We start from the raw sequence: 24,221 nt of genomic DNA on the forward strand, positions 1-24,221 counted from the left end.
CAGTAATTTGGCACTCTAGTTGGGTATTTCTACTGTCAATAAATGTCTATTTTATTATAATCATCCTGAAAAAAATTAAAAAAAAGGATAGATTATTTAATTTATGATAGCAGTTAATTTGGATTACATTTTTACTTCAGAAGGATTGCCATATAATTGTTTGTTTGTTTGAATTTTTGTGTCTTTTTTTGTTTGCTTTTAACTTTGGGAACACTAATTTTTTTCCCCCTATGTCTTTGTATGCAGGTTATGTGGGTCTGTAATCTGTGCCGAAAACAGCAAGAAATCCTCACTAAATCAGGAGCGTGGTTTTATAATAGTGGATCTAACACACCACAGCAACCTGATCAAAAGGCTCTTCGAGGACTGAGAAATGAGGAGGCACCTCAGGAGAAGAAAGCAAAACTACATGAGCAGGCCCAGTTCCAAGGACCCTCAGGTGACTTATCTGTACCTGCAGTGGAGAAAAGTCGATCTCATGGGCTCACAAGACAGGATTCTATTAAAAATGGGTCAGGCGTGAAGCACCAAATTGCCAGTGACGTAGCTTCAGACAGGTAAACATTTTGTTTAATCTTTAGGTAAACATACTATTTTTAATCTTCATTCCAAACAGAAATACAAACACATGAAATGTTTAGTCAACAGCGAGTTGCCTAAATGTAGTGTAAACGCTCATATGTTTTATATGCATGCTGTATGTGATGTTCAGGACTTGAACTATCATAGTTTTGAACTATCTTAGGTTTGTTGGAGGAGTGTTAGGTTATCAGGTAGCTTCCCAGAATAAAGCTGTGAAATAAAACAAGGAACTGAGATAGGAGGTCACTGTCATAGGAGAGACAAACTGGAACAGGAGCAATAGTTTGGACGGATAAGACGAATTGGAAGTGGGAGTTAAGAGATTGGGGGAGTTAGTGCTGTCTCTAAAGGTTTTATCCTGAGCTGAAGGGTGATATGGTTTTCCAAGCAAGTAAATGCAGATAAAACAGCAGGTTTCAGTCAAGAGTTTGATATATCCATGGTTCACCTCTGTTGTAACGATTTTGGCTCAGTTCTATGGACTTAAAAATAATAGGTTCTTGTGCTTGGAAGGAAGAGAATGAAAAATTTTCATGGGAAGGTTATTTTTCTATACTTATTCCTTTGTTTGGATTAAAAATTCTAAAATAACTGGTTGATACTATTTCTATTGCCCAGAAGTGGCTGATGCATTTCCGTGTGGATAAGTACAAAGCCATGCATTTCTATGAAAACAAATCTAAATTGTATTCACAGCATGGTGGGTTCAGAGGTATTAGTTATAATAAGTAAGACAACTAGAATCACTTTAAATGGTATCTGAAGCCATCACCCAGATGTGTTGCTATGTCTAGAGCAAAAGACAAAATGATGGCTGCCCCAGTTCTCTTGCTAAGTAGTAAAAGTGAAACAGAACATATAATACTTGTAATACTGTCTTTGGAGAAAACAACGGTGGTCTAATGGCTGAAATACTGTTCACATGCCTCAGGGCAAAATATCAGGACCCCCTCCAAATTTGAAGATTGAGAGATCCATCTAAGATTGAGATCCATTTCAAGCAGAAAATGAATTGAGTGCAGTTTACCTTTAATTTTTATTTTTTGAGAGAGAGTTTGACTCTGTTGCCTAAGCCGGTGTGCAGTGGCACGATCACAGCTCACCACAGCCTTAATCTTCTGGGTTCAGGCAATCCTTCTGCCTCAGCCTCCCAAGTAGCTAGGACTACAGGCACATACCACCATGCCCAGCTAATTCTTTTCTTTTTTGTAGAGATGAGATCTTACTATGTTGCCCAGTTTGGTCTCAAACTCCTGGGTTCAAACAATCCTCTTGCCTCAGCCTTCCCAAGTGCTAGGATTACAAGTGTGAGCTACTGTGCCCAGCCTTATTTTGATATTTCTAATTTCTTAAATATTATTACTATTATTATTTTAAATAGATACAGGGTCTCACTATGTTACTCAGGCTGGTCTCGAACTCCTGGGTTCAAGCAATTCTCCCGCCTCAGCCTAAATCCTCCGCCAAAATGCTGGGATTGCAGGTATGAGTCATTACACTTGGCTGAATGTAGTTCATTTGGAAGGCAATTCCAAGCATCTCCTGTAGAAGAAAGTGGGAAATGATTGTTAAGAGGTAGAACACAGTACCAGGTGCATTCAAGAGCAGGTTACTTCTTTTGGCAATCTCAATCTTGTGGGGACTTTTGGGAAACAGGATCAAATAACTTCAAAGTTATTCTACATAAAGAGCAAGGAAGATGTAGTATTTATCCATCAACCCTCCCTTGTTATTGGTTTCAGGGCTTATCCTGGGAATTGCTAATTCTCTGAACTCACCAGCCAACCATGTGCTTGTGGTCAGAGACAGCACTCAGGCAGTGTCACAAATGCCTCAGTTACTTATTGTCTGTGACCTCTGTCAGCTACAATCCCATAGTTGAGTAGTTAATAAGACACCATATGGGCCTTAAAGCCCCTAATATTTACTCTGACCTTTTACAGAAGTTTGCCCATTCCTGCCCTACAGCGTAGTTAGTTCTCTTAGTGTTGTTGAAATTTCTTTTTTCTTTGTCCATCTTCTTTTGTCACCATTTGAAGTATTTCAATTAAGCCTGTTTTCTTGTTCCTTATCTCCCACTTTCTCTCCCTTTATTCTTATTTCTCTCTGGCGCTTTCTCTTTTTTATTATCTGAATGGGTTTTCTAGCAGTATTTGAATTGAACAGCGAAATAGAGTTAATGATGAAGAATGTAATTTTAGTTTAAAGTATTAGTAGTTTGCTTCTTCAATACCATTCAGAAATCAGTGGCCTCAAAAAGAGAAGCTTCAGTTCAATGAAACTTAAATCTCTGTGGACCTAGAACTGTATTTGAGAAATAGAAAAGTATGTTACATGTTTCTTTCTTTCAAGTAGCTTTAGTTTATAACTGCATGCTGCAGTAGTTTTTACCGGTTTCGTGTCTTGTTATTTCTCTCACAGATCTTAGCCTAGTCTTTTACAGATAGGCCGAGTCTATTGAGTGAATGAATACCAAGTTGACCTTCAATCTTAGCTTTGAGTAAATGAATATTTACATAACTAACTTGTTCACACAATTGCAAATTTTAATCAGTTTAGATGCAAAATATTGTTGAGTTTCAAGTATTTTTTTTACTTCTAAAGAACTTGTGGAATACATTTGAAACAATTATTTAGGGTTAAGAAAATAAAATTAGTGAAAAATTGAAGTAAAATTGTTTAAGAACATTTTGTTGGTCTTTCTTACATTTTACATTATTTAACAATTAGACGCCCCATGATTTTCGTAACTGAAACTTAGTGAAATTTAGTAGAGTTGTTTTCTCCTTTCATGCAAAAATTTGTTTATAGCAGTTTCTAGAACACTTGGAGAAATTAAAAAGAAATATCATGGATAATTTGTGTAGCAAAGAGAACTAGAAATCAGAAGGCCTAGGCTCTGTCTGTTCTTACCATTTCCCTATACTGCTATCATTTGTAGATATCTTTTCTCTGTCTCCGTTTTCTCATCTCCGGAATAGAAAAGACAGTCTACAAGGTTTGGAAAAGACTTTCAGTGCTAAAACTCTTTGTTGTGCATTTTAAGGTCCTCTGCCATGGGATAGATTTGAAGGCATTTTCTTCCACTATTTTTTTTTCTCTTATAACTGGTAGTTTTATGTCAAATTAATGCACAATTATCTTCATTCATATTGTGAGATTTCATTGTTATAATTTATCTATTCGACAGATATTTACTGAAATTCAGTGTAGTATTTGTTCTTCATTTTACTGCTTATGTGATGATATAATGAGAGCATTGAGTGTAGTAAAAATATAATGCAGTTATCTTAGATCTTAGGTGTAAAGTTTTAAGGCAGGTTAAGAATGATGAATATTCAGCAGTTTGGTAATCTTCATTTCTTTTATTTTTATTTTTTATTTTTTATTTTTTTGAGTTGGAGTCTCACTCTGTCGCCCAGACTGGAGTGCAGTGGCCGCTCCCGGCCACCGCAGCCTCAACCTGCTGGGCTCCGGCGATCCTTCCGCCTCAGCCTCCCAAGTAGCCGGAATTACAGGCATGTGCTACCACGCCCGGCTGATTTTTTGATTTATTGTAGAGATGAGGTCTCGCTGCCCAGGCGGGTCTTGAACCTGCGGGCTCAGGCAATCCACTCACCTCAGCCTCCCAAAGGCGCGCCACCAAGCCTGGCGGTAATCTTCATTTCTTTATTGTCTGATACTTATGACTTTCCAAGTATCTTTGTGACACTGATAATTTTAAAATAAAAGTAATATTTATAATATGTGCTAATACCTCTTCTTTCAGTACAGATGGAATAATAGTGCTTGGATTACCTTTATGCAATAGGCATACATAAAATAAAATAAAAGATGTCTAGATTGAAAAGAAAAAATAATACTATATTCACAGAGAACATTATTTATACAGAAAATTAAAGGAATCTATAAAAATGTTACCAGAATAAGTGAGTTTAGCAAGGCTGCAGTATATAAGGTCAATATTTGATAACCATTTTTATTTCTAAATACTAGCAAGCAACAATTTGGAAATGGAAATTTAAAAACAAATCTTTAGAGCATTAGAAATACAAAAACATTTACACTAACGACAAAAAATTAAGTACTGAGTTGTAAGTCTAACAAAATATGCATAGAATCTATATGTTGAAAGCAATACAACACTAATGAAAGAAATAAAAGTCTGAGTAAACAGAAGACTAAACTGTGTTCATGGATTTTAAGACTCATATTGTTAAGATGTCCTTTCTCCTCAATTTGATCTATATGTGCAGTTAGATTTTAAAACTTAAAATGTTTGAAATAACTAAAACAGCTTTTAAAAAGAAGAGTTAGAGGACTAACACTGCATGATTTGAATATATTATAAGCTTACATTAATCAAAACGGTATGACACTGACATCAAGACAGACAAATAGATTCATGGTTGTACAGTTAAAAAAATGTATTATCAAGTTATATTTCAGAAAATATCAAGAGAAAATATTTATTACTTAAAATGCACATTGCTTTAAAAGAAAAATAAAGCACTCTTAAAATTCAGTCATTTAAAGTAGCCCTAAGAAGTGCAAAAACTTGGAATAGACTGTTCACAAAAGAAAATATGCAAATGGCTAATAAACACAAGTTGTGTCCTACGACTTTAGTTATTTGAAAAATGCAAATCAATATCCAGTGAGATACTTTGAGGGACCCAGTGGGAAGGCTGCAATTTAAAACAACAAAAGAATGTGACAACACTTACTGCTTGTGAGGATTCTGAGGAAACTGATCCCAGGGCCTTACAAGTGAAAGTATAAAACATGCATGTAAAGTAGTATAAGCATTCAAAAAGTGTTTGATGGTGACTTATAAAATTAAATATAGACTCACCCAGTGGCCCAGCAATTCTACTCCTAGGAAATTAGTTAAGAGATAAGAAGTTCTATATCTGCATAATACTTGTATAATACTGTTCAAAGCAGATTTATTCATAGTATCCCCCAAATGGAAACTTCCTGTATGTCCACCAACAGGAGAATGAATAAACAAATTATGGTGTATTTCAATAAAGGTATTATTCACCAATAAAATAGGGGAACTGTTTATGTGCAGAGAAGCATGAATACTTCTCAAAATCATTGTGATGAGTGGACACAGGCTGTCACAGAAGAGTAAATGTTATATGATTCCATTTATAGGAAGGTCAAGAAAAGGCAAAACAGATCTATGGGGAAGAATTATAATGAAGCTTTCCTTGAGGGAACTTTCTGAGGATAGAAGTTTTCCATAACTTTAAAGGGATATGGATTACTAGTTGATGTATTTGTTAATAGCTATTGAGGTATTCAGGTTTGTGTACTTTTTACTGCCCGTGAATTATATTTTAGTAAAAAAATTAAAAGGAAATTATGCACATAATTGCTTGCTACATTTTAAAATTACTGGTTGCATTGAAATTTTACTAGTACTAAATATTTAAAACATCATGAAATTGTATCCAAAATTATGAAATTTCTCTTATAATCAATGTCTCAGCAATGACTTTTTTTAGTAGACTCAGAGATCCTTATATTTATAGAAAGCTAGTAATGTACCTAGAACCAAACCAGTTGTACTTAGAATTTACTAAGTGAGGATTACATATGGTTTAAGGACGATTTATGTAACCTATTACTAAGAATGGTCATATGAATTCAGACTCTCATTCAAAATGGTCATCTGAGATATGTGGTGAGAAAAAATAGCATGAAAATGACAGAAGTAAGATAAAAGTTCTTGCAAGGGAATTGAAATATGGTTAAGAAAGAGGTTAAAGTATAAAGAGCCAACTGAAAAAACTGGTAGTTACCTTGGAAGAAAAAAGAATCTCAATAACTTAGAAGCAAATGACCTCATAACCTTTATTACCAGTTATTTCTCCTCATAATTTTTTGGAATATCAGGTGAAACAAAAGACAAGAAGGATGGCTATATATTTGGTACCACTTTCAGTGAATTATGCACGTTCAATAAATGCTTGGTGCATATGATGAATGAAGGAAAGCTGTAATACTAACGTCTTTACATGACTGATGTTCTTACAGCATTTTTATTTTTTATTGACAGAACAATCCATCATTAGACTTGATATATAATGCTTGAAACTTCTTCATTTTGAAGAATATAACACAACACTGAAAGACAAAGTATCTCTTTTAAAAAAGGTTGTTTAACATAGTATGATAATTGCTTTGACTGCATGAAATTTAGTCTCTTCTCTTGGAATAAGTAACTTAAATATTTTTAATATCAGTATTTATGTTTAAAAAACTTCATTCCCATTTTAAACTGAATTAAACTTGAACTGTCCTCAAGTTTCCTTCATGAAAATTACCTAAAAATAGAGTTGTAAATTGTGCCAGTTTGCCCAGTCCCAGGTTACACCTGCTGTCCTGGCCTTCTACATAGATTGGCATTGCTCTGAATTTTATATGAAGTATTTTATTGAGTTGCATTAAAATAATTCTATGGTGACTTTGAAAGGTCTCCACTTTGCATTTACATACAGCTCCTGCCATGATTTAATCCATGTGATGTGTATATGCAGTGAAGAGTTCACAACTGAAATATAGCAAGCAATAACACATCCTTTCCCCAACTTTTCAGATACAAGATAGTTAACATTTCTCTTTGAATGGCAGGATGCAAGATGCAACTGATGAAATGAAGTGTGATAGAAAGGTCTCTGGTACAAGGATGCCCACTCTCACCTCTCTTTTTCAACATAGTTCTGGAAGTTGTAGCTAGAGCAATCAGACAAGAGAAGGAGATTAGTGGTATCCAGATAGGAAAAGAGGAAGTCAAGTTATCCCTCTTTGCAGACGACATGATTCTATACCTCGAAAACCCAAGAGAATCTGTCAAAAACCTCCTTGCACTGATAAAGGACTTTGACAAAGTCTCAGGGTATAAAATAAATGTGCAAAAGTCAGTCACATTCTCATACACCAACAATAAACAGACAGAAACCCAAATAAAAAGCAAAAATCACACTCACAGTTGCCACAAAAAAAAATGAAATACCTTGGCATTTTCCTAACCAGAGAAGTCAAAGACCTTTACAATGAAAACTACAAAACACTGCTCAAAGAAATCAAAGATGACACAAACAAGTGGAAAAATCTTCCATGCTCATGGATTGGAAGAATCAACATTGTTAAGATGTCCATCCTACCTAAGGCAATCTACAGATTTAACACAATATCCATTAAATTACCGACAGTGTTCTTCTCAGGCCTGGAAACGTCAATATAAGAATTCATATGGAAACATAAACAACCACGAATAGCCAAAGCAAAACAAAACAAAACAAAAACAAAGCAGGAGGTATCACACTCCTAGACTTTAAACTTTATTATAAGGCTACAGTAATCAAATAAGCCTGGTATTGGTACAAGAGCAGGCACTTAGACCAATGGAACAGGATAGAGATTCAAGAAGCAAAACCTCAATACCTCAACCAACTCACCTCCAACAAAGCTTCCACCACCAATCACTGGGGAGAAGAGAACCTATTCAGTAAATGGTGCTGGGAAAACAGGCCGACCACATGCAGAAGATTAAAACAAGATCCCTACCTATCACCATACACAAAAATCAACTGTAAGTGAATCAAAGACCTAAACTTAAAACCTCAAACTACCAGATTCTTAGAAAATGCAGGAGACACGCTTATGGAAATTGGAACTGGAAACCAATTCCTGACCAAAACCCCAAATGCCCATGCCCATGCTTCTGCAAAGCCAAAGAAACCATCAAGAAAGCAGGGAGACAGCCCACAGACTGGGAAAAAATATTTACCAATGGTAAGGCTGACAAAGTCCTGACATCTAGGATCTACAAGGAGCTTAAACGTACTGAAAAGAAAAAAGCGAACAACCCCATTACAAAATGGGCAAAAAAATATGAATAGACACTTCTTAAAAGAAGACTTACAAACAGCCAACAGATACATGAAAAAATGCTCAGCCTCACTCATCAAAGGAATGCAAATTAAAACCACACTGAGATATCACCCAACTCCAGTCAGGATGGCCATCATCAATAACTTAAAAAACAACAGATGCTGGAGAAGATGCAGTGAAAAGGAAACACTTCTACACTGTTGGTGGGAGTGTAAACTAGTACAACCTCTGTGGAAAAGAGTTTGGTGATTCCCAAAAGATCTAAAAATTAACCTTCCATATGACTCCAAAATCCCCTCACTGGGAACATACCTGGAGGAACTCAAATCACTCTAAAAAGATACCTGCACATGTATGTTTATTGCAGCATTGTTCACAATAGCCAAAACATGGAACCAACCATGCTGCCCATCAAAAGAGGACTGGATAAAAAAATGTGATACATATACATGCCATAAAGAAGGACAAAATGATGAACTTCATAACAACCTGAATGGACTAAGAATCTATTATACTGAGTGACCTATCACAGAAACGAAGATCTGAGTATCACATGTTCTCACTTGTAAGCAGACTTTGAACAATTATCGAAATACTATAAGAAAAGGATTGGCAATAGTGGGAAACTGCCAGGGGAGGGTAGGGGTGGGACTGGCAGTCGTGGGAATCTGCAAGGGGGATGAGGGACACACCTCATCGACAAGGGTACATGCCTAATGAATATTTGTATCTGACCCTGAATTGTACCCCACATCTTTAAAATAAAAATTATTAGTTAATTAATAAAATAACAGTGAAAAGAAGGAAAAAAAAGAAAGTTCTCTGATAGTGGTGGTAGAAGTGTTTGACATCACTGCCTCATTTGCCACTTGGTGTATCATCCAGTTTAGTCATGATTCATTCTTTAGTATTTGAGATGCAGCAAGCAAGGTTGATGGGAGAGTAAATTAGGTATATGTGAAGTGTGTGTAGGAAACAGAGGCTGAATCATCCTGCTGTAGAATGTATAGAGGGTAGTATGGATGTTTTCACTACAGTGTTTTTATCATTTATTGTATAGTGTAAATTTACAACTATTTATGTGTGTGTGTTTGTTTGTTTATAGAGATGAGGTCTTGCTGTGTTGCCTAGGCTCGTCTCAAACTCCTGGGCTCAAGCATTCCTCTCACCTTGGCCTCGCAAAGTGTTGGGATTATGGGCCACAGCACTTGGCCTGGTAATTTTTAAATTTTGGAATAAATATTTCATTAGCAAGGTGCTAAAAATGAAAATGCATTTTACTGATGAATGTATAACTTGTACAAAATTTTTATTGACTTTTGACATCTACTAGGGGATCTTAGTCACTGAGTACATGCATGTAAGAAGAAAAAAAAGTCTAGTGAAGAAGCAACATCTATTTTAAAAGTTAGTAGAGTTATTTGAAGAGGACATGTGACAAATGGATACTTACAGATGCAGAAGGTGTATTTTATAAATTACTCTCTGAAGTATGACTTTTCTTTTTAGATTAATTCGTTGTTCTTTTTCATTTTAGTGCATTTCAATTCCAAGGTTTATGTGCGTGTGTGTGTGCAATCAAAAAGTAAATGATTGGTTCCATTAACAAAAGAATTTTGCCAACCATTGTGTTGATGTTTTTAAAAGCATTTTGAAGCTAATGCTTTTCAACCCTAAGATCCTGAAAATTATTTTTATTTTTTTTTGAGTTGGAGTCTCACTCTGTTGTCCATGCTGGAGTACAGTGGCACACTCATAGCCACCGCAGCCTCGATCTGCTGGGTTCAGGCGATCCTTCCACTTCAGCATTCCAAGTAACTGAAACTGCAGGTGCATGTTACCACGCCCAGCTAATTTTTTTGATTTACTGTAGAGACAAAGTCTTGCCAAGTTGCCCAGCTGGTCTCAAACCCGTGGGCTCAGGCAATCCACTCTCCTAGGTCTCCCAAAGTACTGGGATTACAGGCTGAGCCTTGAGTCCAGATGAAAATTTTTAACACATAGTGCTTATTGAATAGTTGTTGAAAGGCTAAATGAATGGATACATAAAATGGCTTAAGAAAAAAGGGGGACGAATTATAAGGAGATTGGAGTGTCTGATAGAAACTCAGAGAAAGAAAGAGGATAGACCTTACAAACAACTGGAGTTATGGGCTCAAATACTGTGAACTCTATCTCAGTATCTTGAATCTATATTTCAATGTATCCATTCTCTTATGTCTTTCCAAAACAGTTCACTGTTCAGATGTTTTACATGGTATGAAAAATGACATAAATAGAACTTTGTGAAATGAATTAAAGGTGTTTTGTAGTAGTCTTCAAATTGAAAACTGCTATATTATTGGCATATGTATCATACATCTTGCTTGATAATTGACATGATAACTTAAATAAAAGCTATTTCAAGAGATTCAGTAATCAATAAACAACTTAGCTATGAAAATAAGGTAAATGTCTAAGATAACATAATTGAACTAGAATTTATGTTAATTAGGATTGAGATAGACAGAACATAAATATATACTCAGCCATTTGAAAGCTGTTAAAATGTTTCCCCATTTGATCACATAATGGTACCTATATGAAAGCATTTTAGAATGAACTGTATGCATTTTGATTTTATATTATCACAAATGGCATTGCCAGTGGACCATAAAAAATCATACTCTCTAAAAAGTATATAAATAGAATTTTGTTTCATGCCTCTTAAACTGGGTACAAATAAAAGAGTAACAACTTCTGAACTCCACCATAGCATATAATTCTGAGTTATTCTTTCTTTTCTGGTGTTAAAACTTACCATGACTTTGACATTTTAAAAAAGTTTGTTACTTTTCTTAATAAGTTGGAAGGAAAAAAAGGAGTAACATATGAAAGTTCATATTTTTATTTTAAAATTAATATATATTAGAGGGGACCCCCTAGACTGGAATTTATAAAAAGGTGTGTATTTATTCTTACTTATTTAATTTTCAGCCACCTTCCAAGTACTCTCTGTGTGATACAGTACACCTATTGAGATGCTTTTTCCACTGCTCAAAACAGTTTTGAACTTGTCTTTTTTCTTTCTCTTGTCTGATTGCTCTGTTCATGACTTTCAAAATTATGTTGAATAAAAATAGTCATGTACCAGATCTTAGAGGAAAGGCTTTCAGTTTTTTCCCATTTAGTATAATGTTAGCTGTGGATTTGTCAAATATGGCCTTCATTTTTTGGAAGCATTTTCCTTCCATACTCTGTTAAGGGTTTTTATCTTAAATAAATGTTAGATTTGATCTAATGCTTTTCTGGCATCTATTGAAGTGATCTTCAGATGACTTGGAGCTCTTTTATACATTATTTGCTCCATTTCTCCAGTTGTTTTTAGAATTTTCTCTATGTCTTTGACTTCTGAGAATTTGATTATATGCTTTGGAGAAGAGCTTATTTTGGTTGAATCTGTTTTGTGTTCTTTGATCTTCTTATACATGGATATTTCTATCTCTTTCAAGTTTTGGAAAGTTTCAACACTATTTTGTCACATATTCATTCTACCCCTTGTTGTTGTTCAGTATCCTCTGTTATACTAATAATTCTTAGAATTAATGTTTTGAAATAATTTTCTATTCGTTGTAAGTGATATTTGCTTCTTCTCATTCTTCTCCCCCCTCTTCTGTGTAGTTTTAAAAAGTTCTTCAAGCTCACTGATTCTTTCCTCTGCTTGATCCATTCTGTTGTTAAGAGCCTCTAATGAATTTTTCAGTTCAGCAAATGTATTTCTCAGTTCCAAGATTTATGTTTTTAAAAATTATTTCAATCTATTTGTTTAATTTTTTCAGATTTCTGAATTGCTTTTCTGTGTTACCTTGGAGATCACTGAGTTTCCTTAAACTACTATTTTGAATTATTGGTTAGAGAGCTCACATATGACCTACTTTTTAGGGTCAGTCATTGATTTCTTGCTTTGCCCATATGGAGACATCATGGTTTCCTGTTTGCTGTTGTTTCTCATGGATTTACAGCTATGTCTTTGCATTAAAATATTAGTTATTTATTCCAGTCTTCTCTATCTGGCTTGTTTTGGTTTATACTGGACATGTTTTCTTAGATATTTTTTGTAGTTTACCAGTTGAATTTATTTATTTATTTATTTTTCCTGCTAAATTGCTGACTTCTTTTTGGCACCAGGTTGCCTAGACTCTGATAAAAGATTGGCTTGCTTCCTGCACTAATTGGGAGTGGTCCCAAAGGGGATATCCTGGCAACGTGGGAAGGCTGGCTAGCAATTCACGCCCAGGGAACCTGTGGAACATTCCTTCTACAGCATGGTGCTGTTGAACATCCACTCTCAGTTGGTGTCTCCTTTTTTTTGAGTTGAAGCACAGTTTACAGGACTGGGACTAGTAGTCCCGCTTCTCCTTTTTGTCTTTGACTGTCTTCAGGGATATTTGTCTCTTCAGGTACTCCTGATGCTTCTCATGGATTAAGACAGGAACATATCTCCTGCCAGAGAACCCAAGATGGTGGGAAAGCTAAGCTGGTTGTCCACCTTGATTTCATTTTTCCCAAGCATAGAAATTGTGAGTTGGGGAAGTTTTTCACATACTTGGTACTGGGAAAATTGGGAGGAAATGTATCAATTCTCTTACAGTTTGCTTGGAGTTGTTTTTACTTCTCCATGACCCTGAGAACCATCTCATGTTCATCCTTTGAGTTCTGGGATATTGCTGATGACATATTTGTTTTTGGTTTTCTGTGGATGGGTAGAGGGAGTGAAACCAGCTTGGCTCTATGTCATTTTGGAACTGGAATGAAAAATACATATTTTTAGTTAAGTTAAATTAAAATTATTTTTTCATCAGCAAGTCTTAAGTTATTTTGTTCAAAATGACTTAGTAGTGTTGCTATAGAGATGGCTATGATAGGTACTTGAAAAAGTCACTGCTGATTTAAAAAATGATTTAGCATCATGTTACCATAATTACTCAAGTTTTTTTATTTGCATGTTCTCTTTGAATTTTTGTTTTTGAAGTAAGTTTTAAAGCGTCTGAGTTCTTGGGGAATGATTTTCTTATGCTTCAAGGTGTAATTTTTTTCTCTGTATTATCTCCCCTACTCTATATACTCCGTACTCTAGTCACTTGGTTTCTTTCTTATTATTTTTTTTTCTGCAAACACTGTTACTATTTTGTTTACATGTGTATTTTTATAGATTTTTTCCTGCAAATATAGGAATGTATATATATATATATATATATATATTTCTTCCAAGTGATACCCTACTACATAGCATTCTGTTATCTTTTTTCATTTAACAGCATGTGTTGGAAATCATTCCTAACCAGTGCATAGCAAGTTTGCTTCATCATAACTTTTAGAGGATGTGTCATATTTTTAGACCCTAGTGATAGACACTTAATTACCAATTTTTTTTGCTATTAAAAACACTATTGTAATACATAAACACATGCACATATGTGTGTGTGTATACTTACATCGGTCTAACAGCAAATGTATAAGATAAACTATAATTCCTGGAAGTAGAATTACTTGATTAAAGAATGCAGGCAGTTTTAAGTTTTTGTAGCTTTTGCCTCATTGCCCACTTCTAGAGGATGTACCAGTCATTAGGTTTCCACTTTCTAGCTCTTTTACCAACACAAAATTATAACATTTTTGATGTTCACCAGTCTAATAGGTGAGAAAATGATACTGCTTTATAGTTTTAATTTTTCTTATATTATGACTGTCAGATTGAGCATTTATGCATATATTTAAGAACATTTTTCTTTTTAAAAACTGTGTTAGTATCTTTTTCCAGTATATATATTTTAAAATTCCACAGTTTGTGTGGATCAATATCAAGGTACAAGTGAGCTTGGTCTTTTGTGTAAGGTTTCACTAGACCAAAATCAAGGTGTTGCCTGGGGATGCAACCTCCTCTGATGCTCAGGGTTGTTCAAGCTCACTGGTTGTTGACAAATCATTGTCTTGCAGTTGTATGACAGGTCCTCAGCTCCCAGAGGCTACTGACCATTCCCTGCTGTCACCTTCTGCACTGCATGGCAGTTTGTTACTTCAAAGCTAGCAGGAGAATGTATATGCTACTTGGGATGCCTTTGACTTCTGTCTTTGACCTCTAATCCCCCTTCTAAAGGCCTAACATCACTTATCAAGCCCTCCTAGGATAATATCCTTTTTGATTAATTTAAAGTCAACCAAGGTGGGACCTTAATCATGTCTACGAAATCATCTCACTTTGCCATATAATGCACCCTAGCCATGGGAGTTATAGCACATCATATTCACAGATCCATTCAAGCAGAGGGATGATGACACAGGGTGTGTATACCAGGTGCTGGGAATTGTAAGAACCAACTTAGAATTCTGCTTACCTGAGATTGCAAATACTTCCCCCCAGTTTCTTATCTTTTGACTGCTTATATTATTCTTCTTTCAATGAATAAATGTAAACATGTCATGGTGGAATGCATTTTTTCTTTTACGGCTCTTGATTTACTCTTTTTTTTTCTTTTTAAGTGAAGTTATAATTCACATGCCATAAAATGAACCCTTCAAAAATATCCTACTCAGTGGTCTTTTAGTATATTTTTGATTCTGTGCAACCATTACCACTATCCTATTCCAGAACATTTCCATGATCCCCAAAAGAAACTCTGCCCATTTGCAGTCACTGCCATTCTCCTTATCCCTCAGCCTACTGGCAAACACAAACCTACTTTATATGTGTGTAGATTTGCCTATTTTGGACAGTTCATAAAAATGGTATCATACAATATGTAGTCTTTTTGTTCCTGACTCTTTCACTTAACATAATGTTTTCAAAGTCCATCCATTATGTAGCATGAATCAGAAATTTCTTTTTATGTCAAAATGATATTTCGTTGTATGTATATACCACATTTCATTTATTCATTCATAGTTGATGGGCATTTGAGTTGCTTCTACTTTTTGGCTGTTATGAATAATGCTACCATAAAAGTGTGTGTAAGTTCTTGTGTGGACATATGTTCTTAATTCTCGTTTGTATTTTTTATTATAATTATTCCAGTGACTGTGAAGTGGTTTTGATTTGTATTTACCTAATGACTAATGATGTGGAACATCATTTCTTATGCTCATTGGCCATTTATATGCCTTCTTTGAAGAAATTTCTTATAAAATTTTTTGTTGAGGTTATTTTTAAAAGGTCTTTTTCTTCACTAAAAGTAAAAATATTTCTATTCTTTTGATACTTTTATGAGTTTACTTTTACATCGTAAAACATGGATCTGAAGTGTATCAGAGTATGGTGTTAGGTGCATACCCAACCTTTTTTTCTCAGCTACACCGACCAGTCAGATAATCGTACTTCTTTACATAGGATTACCCCTTTGTTCCAAACCATTTAAGAGATCAACTTTTCTTCCCAGTAATTTGAGATGTCATATTTATCACATACTGAATTATTGCATGTTAGGGAATATTCATATTTATCACATACTGAATTATTGCATGTTAGGGAATATTTATAAATGTTCTTTTCTGTTCTATCGATCAATCTGTCCAAAGACTGTATCTAATTTAAAATTTTATTTTTCATCACTTATGTAATCTGAGCTATTAGTTACTGAAAGCAAAAAACTTAACAAAATGAGCTCTAGGTGATACATTTAAATTCATAGATATTTAAATAACTTTCCTGTAGTGTATATTGGATTGTGCAATGAGTGAGTTATGAAGTGGGAAGGTTTTGGGAAAGTGACAAGGTTATGTTTTTACCAGTAATGCTTTTTCCAGTTATATAGTATGAATGTATAACTAACCAAAGTAAAAAGTAAGAAGAAAAAGTAGAAATTATGATAGAATTGAGGAATGAAAGAACATTTTCCTTGTAATATATTGGTGGCAATGGCACTGATAAGCAGAATGACAAATGGTATTAGTTCAGCTTTTGGATGATTAAGCATAAACTTGTATTTATCATTTTTGCCACCAGATGGCGAAGGTGCATCCTGAAAGCAAAAGATTTATAATTCTGTGATTGTTCCACCTGAACTAGTTGCAGAGATGACTGAGTTGGCATTCAAGATTGTGAAAAACAGGACTTTTCATGTATCGTTGGCTTCCATATTCAAAGATGATATTTATTTGTCAATATTTATCTCAAGTACTGAGATTTCCATGTACCAGACTAATATTTACAAATGCAAGTTTTATAATCTTACCTTTTGTTCCACAAATACTTCAAAATCAAACTGTTCAGAATCCAAGTGCATATTCTCCCTCAGCTTCTTTGTCATTCTCTAGCCCAGCTGATTGTACCATCAATTATCCTGCTGCCCAAAGAAAGACGCTTAGGTACCATTTTCTAGTCCTCTTTCTCTTGACTTTTATATTATATGTTTTTATATTTTTGATCAATTTCATTCTTGCAGTCTCTTTTGTGTACAGCCCTTCCTTTTCAATAGGGATATTTCAACTGCCCTTGTTTAGACATTGACTTTGCTTTGTTTCCTTTCTGGCCTCTTGCTTCTCAGCTTTATTCTCTTCAAATTCTATTTTGTTTCCTGAATCATGAGATTAAAGCACAGATATGATGAAGTCATTCATTTTATATCTTTTGATGCCTCCTCATATTTTACTTAAGGTTCAAATTCTTAACTTTCCAAGGAAATGAACATTTATTGAATATCAAACAAGAAAAAAATTTAGGGCATTTGATTTTAATTTCCATAATGATGTATAAAATGGTGCTTAAGATACCCCTTTTTATACTGAAATAAGTTCTCCAGATTCCCAAATTAGAGGTAGAGTTTCCATTGAGATATAGGTTTTTCTGACTCAAAAGCCTGTTATTCCTTTTTGAGGCTCACTATTACCTGTCCTTTTTCACCTCATCTCCTACTACTTTTTTTTTCCTTTCCCTCAAGCAACCTAATAATCTAGCCATAGCCGTAACCAATGAATTTTAAAATTTCTTCATTTTACAAATTTCAAATATTTGCTCATGCTGTTCTTATTTAGAATTCTATTCTAGCTATGCATGTATTAATTTAAATATTTATTGTTGAATGTATGTCAGATTTCTAGATGATGATGAAATAGCAATGAAAAAAATAGACAAAAGTCTCTCATGGAGATTACTTTTGAATTGAGAAAGACGAAGAAATAAGAAATAACAAGTGTGTTGGATAGCAGTGTAGCCTCAGGCCTGTGCACTTGGCTACACAGGCTGTGCAGCTCAGAACTCCAGGGGGCGCCATTCACTAAGATGTGAGTACCACAACCTGGAGTTGGGCTCCTCTGGGGTCCTGGTGGCACGTGTTATGCAGGAAAGTAGTAATATGTGGCAGGAGGGAAAGGGATTGTTTTTCGAGGGAGCAGGAAGACAGTTAATAATTTTAAATAGGAGGTTAGGGAAGGCCTTGCTTAACAGTGAGTTAAGACTTGAAGGAGGTGAGCAATACGACATATGTATCTGAGGGAAGAGCACTCCAGGCAGCGAAATAGCAAGTGCCCAGATTCATAAGTGAGGGTGTGCCTTGGATCTGTTTAAATCTTACTTTTTTTTTTCATTGCCCAATTCAAGCTCCCTAGTTACATGAATTTTTCCTGTTTTCCAGCATGAATTCTATTTTTGCTTATCAAGGATGCATTTATTCAAGCATTTTCCACTGGCCTTTAGTATACTTGTTAATGTTTCTTTTTTCTCTTACTGAATTTTGAGCAAGTTGAGGGTTTACTGTTTTTTTCATCTTTCTTATAAACATACCTAGTTAAGGTTTAGAAATAGCAGACACTCACTGAATATTAATTGAAATGAATTGAAATATATTAAATCACTGAAAAGTCTAGTAGGCAACCAGTTATCTTTTCTTATAGTTTATTATGCTTGTTGCATGTTTATAAAAACTGAATTTATTTAAATAATTTGGTGATTTTTCCTGCCTGTAAAACCTTGTTAACATGCATATAAGAATTAAACCACTTGTGATTACATGTAAGATTGAGTTCTAGTATTCTACTGTTTCTTAGAAACTGCAGTGATGATGGAGCATTTTAAGTGCTTTAGCATATTTTTAAAGAAATCTAGTCTCTTTGACCTGTCACATTTTAGCTTTATTTTAAAGACTTTGCTTTAATATCTTACTTTTTTCCACGTCCTTCTATTTTTAAACAGGGTGACTTAAGTCCCAGTTTGTCACAGCCAGTCCTGGTTTATACATGTTATCTTAGCATAATAAATAAGAATACCCTTTTCCCTCTCAAAAGTTTCCTGATGTGGACAATAAATATGATGTGGTCTCATTCTTCTTAGAGGCTTTCTATGTGATATCTAGTACACAATGCTGCACATTGCTAGACTTATTGAAATTTCCCAGTGGAACTATACCACAGAAAATAGTACTTCAGGTACTTAGTCTGTAGTGTTTACTGAGTGTGCACTTTACTTTATAACAGTTTATATGGAGAAATACAAAGAGAGCAGAAGATGCTCTGTGGCATGTAAGTGTATAATCTTATAAGTCAGGATCAATGATGTAATTATATAAACATAAATATTTGAAACTGACAAATATAAATGTAACAAAATATAATTTCAAGATATATAAAAGTGGAGAATTTGCACCCCATATATTTTTGTGTGTGTGTGTTGGAGTCTCACTCTGTCACCCAGACTGGAGTGCAGTGGCCGCTCCCGGCCACCGCAGCCTCGCCTGCTGGGCTCCGGCGATCCTTCCGCCTCAGCCTTCCGAGTAGCTGGAATTACAGGCGCGCACTACCACGACCGGCTAATTTTTTGATTTATTGTAGAGATGAGGTCTCGCCAAGTTGCCCAGGTGGGTCTCGAACCCGCGGGCTCAGGCAATCCACTCACCTCAGCCTCCCAAAGGTGCGGGATTACAGGCTGAGCCACCGAGCCCGGCTGCACCCCATATTTTTAAAATAAAACATTTTTTTAAAAGTGGAGAATTAAATGAGCAAATTTAAATAATGGAGTCAAATATGGTAGTTTGGGAGAAGTTTTGTAGATTTGTAAAAACTGAAACAAAATTATAATAAAGGAATTTTAAAGACAGAAGATACAGTATGGTATAAAAGTAGTAGGAAAGCAAGTCTGTATAGTATAGAAGCTTGTAAATTATTTGTTATTCTTTAGCCACTAATTTTATTTTGGTTCTCAGATACAGTGAGTTTTGTTAATCACATTTATCAGTTTATGACACTTTGGTGATCTCTGTAAGATCCCTCTATTGTGCTTTTTTCCCCACCTAAATGTCTATCTTTATGTAATAATATACAATGCTGCATTGTGTGTTTAAATTACATAAATGAAATGGAGCTTTAGATCTTATGTTTTAAAACAGGGGCCCCCAACCCCCCAGGTCATGAACTGGTACCCATCTAAAGCCTGTTAGGAACTGGACTACACAGCAGGAGGTGAGCGGCCAGTCTAGCTAGCAAAGCTTCATCTGTATTTACAACTGCTACCCATTGCTCACATTATCGCCTGAGCTCTGTCTTCTATCAGACTAGCGGTGGCATTAGATTCTAATAGTGCGAACCCTATTGTGAACTGCACATGCGAGGGATCTAGGTTGCAGTCCTTATGAGCATCTCATGCTTGATGATCTGAGGTGGTGATGCTATATATTTCATTATGTATTACAATGTAATAATAATAGAAATAAAGTGCACAATAAATGTAATGAATTTGAATCATCCCCAAACCATTCTCCTTCCCCTTGTCTGTGGAGAAGTTGTCTTCCACAAAACCGGTCCCTGATGCCAAAAAACGTGAACCTGCTGTTTTAAAAGATTCAGTTATGTGGGATTATGTTTGTTGCTCCAGACTGACGCATTATATCTGTAGTAGACAGAATAATGGCCTCCAGAAATGTCTACACCCTGATCCCTGGACTTCTATGAATATGTTACCTTGCATGGCTAGAGACTTTGCAGGTATGATTAAGGTTATAGTTCTAGAGATATGAAGATTAGCTTAGATTGTCTATGTGGGCCCAGTCTAATCACATGAATCCCTAAAAAGTAGAGAACTTTTTTTATCTGGTTCAAAGAGATGAGATAGAAGAAGGAAGAGAGATTCACAGCAGGAGAGGCATTCAGCTAGCCATCGTTGAGTTGGAAGATGGAGGAAGGGGCTCACAAGTCAAAGAATTTGGAGCTGGGAACCACCCTCAGTTTATAATCAGCAAGAAAACGACGACCTTGGTCCTACAACCACAAGGAACTGATTTCTGCCAACAACTTGAATGAGCAAAAAAATGGATTCTGCCAGAACCTCCAAAAAGAAAAATCAGCTGACACCTTGATTTTAGTCCAATGAGACCTTCTGACCTACAAGGCTATCCGGCAACAAACTGGTGTTTTAAACTAATAAATCTGTGGTAATTTTTTATAGTAACAATAGAAAACTAATGCATACTCCTCCCCTGTGCATATCTACTATATTTGACATTCTATAGTGATGGACAATCTAGGCTGGGTCAAAACTCTTCATTACTATGAAGAATGAACATCCTTATACATATCTCCTATGGGTCTATGCAAGAATTTTTCTGTAGTCTGTGTATCTGGGTATATAATCAGTGTGACATAGGGTACATATACTTTATTTTATTAGTTTTGTTCTCAAGAATGGCTCTGTCCATACTTCTACTTGAAGTGTGTGAGTGTTTGTCATTTTCTGTATCATTACTGATATTTGACATTATTAAGACTTTTTATTTTTGCCAATCTGGTGGATATGAAGAAGTATTTGTGTTTTAATTTGCAATTTCTTTGTTGCATTGATGCCAAGCATCCCTTCATATACATATTAACTATTTGGATTGCTATTACTGTTAATTGTTCATTTATATTATTTATGTAGTTGAAAGCAATTAGCTTTCCATTAATTTTGTTCATTATTTGTTTGTTGAGTAGATATTTTTGTTTTTATGTAGTAAATTCACTACTTTTAAATTGTGTGGTTTGTCATCTTTTAGTCATGATTAAGAAGTAAGTTCTGTCTGCGAATAGTGAGTGACTCACACCTATAATCCCAGCACTCTGGGAGGCTGAGGTAGGAGGATCGCTTGAGCCCAAGAGTTCATGACCAGCATGGGCACCAGAGCAAGACCCTATCTCTACAAAAAATTTAAAAATTTAGCCATATATGATGGCTCATGTCTGTAGTCCTAATGCTTTGGAGGATCGCTTGAGCCTAGGAGTTCAAGGCTACAGTGAACTATGATTGCACCACTGCACTCCAGCCTGGGTGATAGAGTGATACCCTTTCTCAAAGGATAAATAAAATAAAATAAAATAAAATAAAGAAATAAAATAAAATAAAGATAAATAAAATAAAATAGTTCTCATTCAAAATTCCTTAGTATTCCAATACTCTTTGACACTTCTACTGTTAGTTTTATCTTTTTACCTTTCCGATGTGTATCTTAAACTGAGTTCAAGTTAATTTTTTCCCATACAGTGAGTCATTGTTCCCAGCAGCAACTATTAGACAACTTGTTCTCAAACCCCTGGTTTTTGGTACTACCTTTCTTCATACATACTTCTATATGTAATTCGACCATTTTTGAGCTCTCTATTCTGTTCTATTGGTCTGTTATTTATCCTGTGACAATACCACACTGTAATTAAAACGTTTAAAAAATTTTTTTAAAGATATGAGGTACAAGTCAGGATTAGGTGTACAAGTAGTCATTGAACAGGTGAAGTTTGGGCCTCCCTTTAGTCCCCACTTTGTCTGGTTTGAAATCAAGTACGCTTATTGATGGTGTGTCTCCCCCCACCCCCCACCCCCAGCAGTATACTGCTACTGCCAATCCCTTTCTTATAGTATTATGGTAAATGTTCAGGGTCTGCTTATGAGTGAGAACATGTGGTACTCTTTGTTTCTGTGATAGATCACTAAGTATGATACACTCTAAATCCATCCAAGTTGTTGCAAAGGTCATATGTTTGTCCTTCTTTATGGCTGCCTAATATTCTTTCATGTATATGTACCACATTTTTTTAATCCAGTCCAGTTTTGATGGACAGCATGGTTGATTCTATGTTTTTTAAAAACATTCTTTGGGATTTTTCCATAGATGATTGCATCACTTGTAATGAAGATTGATCTCTCTCTCTCTCTCTCAATTTTCAAGTGCAAGCTTTTTATTTCCTTTTCCTATCCTGTTTTACTGGCTAGTACTTCCAGTACAAAGTTAGATGGAAGTGGTGAAAGTGACGTGTTTGCCTTGTTTCCTACATTAGGGTGAATGCTTTGAGTCTTTCACAATTAAATGTGATGATAGCTGTAGGTTTTTATAGCTGCTCTTTATCAGGCTGAGAATTCTCTTCTATTATTAGTTTGCTGATAATTTTTCATGAATGGTTGGGGAATTTTGCCAGTTTTGTCTTGCTTCTATTGAAATGAATCATGTGGTTTTTCTTTGGTAGTCTATTATATTGTGAGTTATACTCATTGTTTTCAAATGTTGTACCAACCTTACATTTCTGGGATACTTCTCTTGGTCATGATGGTATTATTCTATTTATATAGTGATGGATTTGATTTACCAAAATTTTGTTACAAAATTTAAAAAATTATGTTCACGAGGCAGAGTGTTATATAGTTTCTTTTTCTTTTTAATTATCATTGGTTTCATTATTGAGGATGCTGACCTCCTAAGATGATCTTCAGTTTGCTGGAAGAGTTTTTGTAGAGCTATTATTATTTCTTCTTTAAATGTTTGAGAGAGTTTGCCTCTGGTTTCATTTGGGCCTGGAGTTTTCTTGTAGCTAGGTTTTGAAAATCTATGAAATTAGTTTCTTCAATGGATATAAAGATGTTCAGTCTACTTATTTAATTTTGAGCATATAAATATTTTTTCAGTCCAGTAAAATATACCCATGGTAGCTATATTTATTATGTTGATGTCTCACTAATCATTTGAAAATTATTCTTTTTTTCTTTTTAAAATAGTAAGACAGAATAAGACATTTTGATAGAGTACTCCTTTTCAACTAAACCTTTTCCATGTTCTATACTGATCTATATCTTAGGCCTATATTTTATTCTAGTTTTAACTCACCCATCTGCCAGTACCTTGGGGATAATTTCCATGATCATTACTCTTTGTCTCTGGCTGGAGTTAGTAACTTTTTACTTTTCATCCAGAGTTATTCAATCAATTATTTTCCTTTGCCTTTTAATGTACTATAGGGAAACTGTTACCCACTTCTTTTAGAGTATGTAAGCAGATCATTCACTTTTGAAGCAATGTTTTTCAGTCTTACATCAGCTTTTATAAGCCAATGCTCATTCTCTTATCAATGGCATTTAATTGATCGAGACACTACTTATTACTTGCTATTTTTGACAGCCTATAAATCATTTTTAATAAACATTTTTGAGTGCTATATATTCATTTATAAACTATAGTTTGATATTGATAATCACATCAAGGAAAAGGCTTTAGTAGTAAAATTAGAAGCAAAGGAAAGAAAAGCTAAAAGGCATTAAAATGGGGGTAATTTGTTAGCCCAGGCTGGGTTTTGTTAGCCAACAGCCCTCTTTTTTAAGCTGTTGCTGAGAAAATTGTAGATTAACACCAGAATGACCATTTTTGAGACAGCTTAATTCATGCATTTAAAATATAAAACATAACAAATGATCATGGGTTCTTAATTGATATTTGCATATGTGCTCATATAATCCTTTTCCACAGATATATTGT

General features: G+C 34.9%; 1 protein-coding gene across 1 annotated transcript in view; it reads left to right on the forward strand.

Moving 5' to 3' along the window:
* Positions 1 to 249: 249 nt before the first annotated feature.
* The window catches only part of LOC103257309 (regulating synaptic membrane exocytosis protein 2), a gene marked incomplete at its 3' end in the record, with an annotated part of 156,620 nt that continues 132,648 nt past the window's right edge, over positions 250 to 24,221 (forward strand). Inside the window, exon 1 of the mRNA XM_008055033.2 lies at positions 250 to 557. Coding sequence (XP_008053224.2) covers positions 250 to 557 — 308 coding nt within the window. The remainder of the gene's footprint in view (positions 558 to 24,221) is intronic.

Source organism: Carlito syrichta, unplaced genomic scaffold (genome assembly GCF_000164805.1).
Source record: "Carlito syrichta isolate Samal-C Ts95f unplaced genomic scaffold, Tarsius_syrichta-2.0.1 Scaffold301637, whole genome shotgun sequence".
Lineage (NCBI taxonomy): Eukaryota > Metazoa > Chordata > Mammalia > Primates > Tarsiidae > Carlito > Carlito syrichta.